This window comes from Cryptomeria japonica, chromosome 7, assembly GCF_030272615.1.
Source record: "Cryptomeria japonica chromosome 7, Sugi_1.0, whole genome shotgun sequence".
NCBI classification, from domain to species: domain Eukaryota; kingdom Viridiplantae; phylum Streptophyta; class Pinopsida; order Cupressales; family Cupressaceae; genus Cryptomeria; species Cryptomeria japonica.
Window position 1 is genome coordinate 772,384,872 of NC_081411.1, and position 3,749 is coordinate 772,388,620.

Here is a 3,749-nt window from a genome sequence, read left to right on the forward strand (position 1 = left end):
AGATGACTGATGGGTAGAGAGTACCACCCAATGATCACTACAAGGACAAACCATTCTGTCCTACTGTGTATAATTGAGAATTGGTCCTTTCTCATCCTAGATATTTCTCCTTGACTAAGCTGACATTGAATTGTTATATTTTCTCTTAACATTTGTGAGGGAAGCCTCAGAACCTCAAGGGCACAGCTGTCCAATTTTATTAACATTATAATCTAAAACATCAGAACTTCACTCCAAGTCAAGCATCATCAAGAAAAACGCTCTTATGGTGATATCTCATATTCAAACACTACATTTTATGACAAATCTTTGCCAGTTGATGACAAGACTTGTAATATATTGTTAATTGGGTTAGTTATCATCACCAATAATTTCCGCAAGAACAGATTCCTCCCTTAAAATGGTGGAAACGGCTACCATCCCTCACCACAATTTCTCGTCGAACAATCTTGGATATGAGCTTCATGGCAGTATGACAGTCTGCACACACACGAAGGTTTTTGAAAATCTGTATAGGTGTGCCTGGGGGTGTCCTAAGGAGCCCAAAAGCAATGGCTAGCTTCTCACTATGATACCAGAGATATTGTTCTTTAAGCTCCTCATCCACATCATGCAATACCACAGTTGTGTCAGGCCTATATCCTGCATCCTTCATCTGCTTAGTCAGCTCCTCCAACTTGACATAGATCTCCTCTATATCTGGATGTGACTTATCTCTTGCAACAAATGTATGTACTTTGTTCTTGATCTCAATCCAGCTGCATCCTGGATCTTTTTTCACCCCTTTCTGTTTCATAGCTTTTCTGACATTTGCTACATCATCCCATTGACCAGCTGTAGCATAAATGTTTGATAGAAGCACATATGCTGCTGCATCATCTGGTTCCAAATCTATAAGCATTCTTGCTGCATGTTTTCCTAGATCTACATTACAATGAAGCCTACATACAGCAAGCAAAGTCCGCCAAATGACAACATCAGCTTCAAATGGCATTGTTTCAATAATTTGGATTGCCTTGTCAAGGAATCCAGCACGACCAACAAGGTCAATCATGCAAGCATAATGCTCCTGTGTTGGCAACAACTCATAAACTTCAGTCATGGAATTGAAATAGATATACCCGTCATCAACAAGGCCTGAATGGCTGCAAGCAGACAGAACACCAACAAAAGTAGCTTGATTTGGCTGTATATCCACATGTTGCATCTTTTCAAAAATGTTGAGGGCCTCTTTTGCATTCCCATGCTGTGCATATCCTGAAATCATTGCATTCCATAAGACAGCATCTTTTTCAGGCATATTTTCAAACACTTCTAGAGCATTTGCCATATTTCCACATTTGGCATACATGTCAACAAGGGCACTGGCTACATATATATCTACATTCAGTTCAGCTTTGATAATGTGGTTGTGAATCTGCTTGCCAAATCCAACGGCTGCCAGGGTAGCACAGATATCAAGAACTGTAGCAAAGGTGAATTCGTCTGGCTTCATGCTTAGTTGTAGCATATGGAAGAACAGCTTCAATGCCTCCTCACCATCTTTCTTGGCATATCCCACAATCATTGCGTTCCAAGAAACTATGTTTTGTTCTGGCAACCTATTAAATAGTCTCTGTGCATCTTTTGTTTTACCACATTTACAATACATGTCAAGAAGAGCGCTCCCAACAAACACATTGGAAACTAGTCCACATTTGATAACATAATTATGTATCTGTATTCCTTGATCCAGCATTTCAAGGCTGGCACATGACTTTAGAACACTACCAAAAGTAAATTCATCTAACTCCATCCCTGCGCCCAGCATTTGGTGAAAAACTAAGAGTGTCTCTTCATCATAACCATTATTTCCATATGCTGCAATTATTGCATTCCATGAGACTGCATCTTTTGCAACCATTTTGTCGAACACTCGGTGTGCCTTCGCCATATCACCACATTTGGCATACATGTCAACAAGAGCATTTCCTACACAAGTATTGAATTCATGTCCAATTTTGATGATAAAACTATGCAATACTCGACCCTCCTGAAAATCTGTTATGCATGTGCAAGCATTGAGAACACTAGAAAGGGTCACTTGATCCAAATTAAAACCTGCACACAGCATCTTGTAGAACAATTTCAGTGCCCCCTTACCATCCCCGCTTTGGGCATGTCCTACAATAATGGCATTCCATGAAAAGGAATTGTGGTCAGGAATCATGGTAAACATTTTGCTAGCATTTTCTATCCTCCCACATTTTGCATACATATCAACAACAGCGGTCCCCACAATAACATCTAAAGCAAATCCAGTTTTAATGACATGAACATGTACCTGCATTCCCTTTTCCAAAGCTGCATCGCTAGCACACGCCTTAAGAATGCTGGCGAATGTGGACTGGCTAAACATCAATCCCTTGCGCAGCATTTCGACTAAGACTGAATAAGCCTCCTGCCAGCAATAATTCTGTACATATCCTGCAATCATGGCATTCCACACAACCACATTTCGTTCAGGCATTTTGTCAAACACTTGACGAGCATCTCTTACCTTTGCACATTTTCCATACATATCTACAAGGGAACTCCCTATGAAGAAATCATAATCGAATCCCAATTTGACAATAGCATTGTGGATCTGCATGCCCTGCTCCAAAGCCTCCAAACTAGTACATACCTTGAGAATGCTAGCAAACGTGGCTCGATCACGACCCACATTTATATCTGTTTCACCCATATGACAGAAGACTTCCAGAGCCTTCTCCCCATCCCCACTCTGGGCATAACCCGCAATCAACGTGTTCCACGACAGAGTATCTCGTTCAGGCATTTCATCAAACAGTTTACGTGCAGCGTTCATGCTGCCATGTTTCGCATACCCAGCAATCATAGCATTCCATGAAACTACATCTCGTTGAGGCATTTCGTCGAACACTCGGCGCGCATCCTCTATGTGCTCACATTTCGCGTACATGCTAAGAAGATTGTTGCCCACAAAGATATCAAATTCAATCCTAGTTTGTATCGCATGGGTATCGTCTCTCTTTCCCTGAAAAAATAATTTCATATCTGCAAATTCATTCGATACACTAGCAAATAATTCTGCTTCATTTTGAACCCTTCTAAGACCAAGAAAATTGTTATCCTTATTATCATTACCTTCATTCCGTTCTTCCGAAGGGTTTCTCAGTGTATGTTTGAACGTTGAAATGTAATATTTTAGCCCCATTACTGATGATTTGTTTTTGGTAATTCTCCAAGGAAGAGTAGCCCGTTGTTCCAGGGCTACTGCTACTGCTCGGGCCATAATTTTTTTCAGGTACCATAATTAGTTTTCAGGCAATTAGCATATTGAGTTGTAACAATACAGATCTAGTTGATCTAAGATTGTTGAAGCTACATAACATTAGTTCGCTGTGTTTTAAGGAAATGCCTTTAGCCCACAGAATGTCAATACCAGCCTCATGTCCTTTATGATGTATTTATCAAAGAAAACTCACATGGAGAAACAAGGTCCAAGTTTTTATTTTTAAAATGATTTATTAAATGTGATGTGTTTTTTAACAGTTGCATTGTGTTTTTTTATCAAAGCAATCAATTTTTGTTAGAGCTTGCTAGGATTAGGTTTGGTTCTCAATTTTGGGATAAGATATTTGATTCTCACCTTTCATTTGTTGATATGTCATAAGAAAAAATCTTAGGGGTGTAAGGAAATGTCATTAAATGTAAGGTTGAAGTAAGATGTATATAGTAAAATTATT

General features: G+C 39.5%; 1 protein-coding gene across 1 annotated transcript; it reads right to left on the reverse strand.

Moving 5' to 3' along the window:
• Nucleotides 1-250: 250 nt before the first annotated feature.
• LOC131063463 (pentatricopeptide repeat-containing protein At3g24000, mitochondrial) lies at nt 251-3,285 on the reverse strand. Its single transcript, XM_057997266.2, has 2 exons — nt 3,148-3,285; nt 251-3,037 (listed from the first exon to the last, which is right to left on the reverse strand). Exons 1-2 carry the CDS (start codon nt 3,151-3,153, stop codon nt 362-364), a joined length of 2,682 nt encoding a protein of 893 aa, XP_057853249.2. The 5' UTR covers nt 3,154-3,285; the 3' UTR covers nt 251-361.
• Between the last annotated feature and the right edge of the window lie 464 nt (nt 3,286-3,749).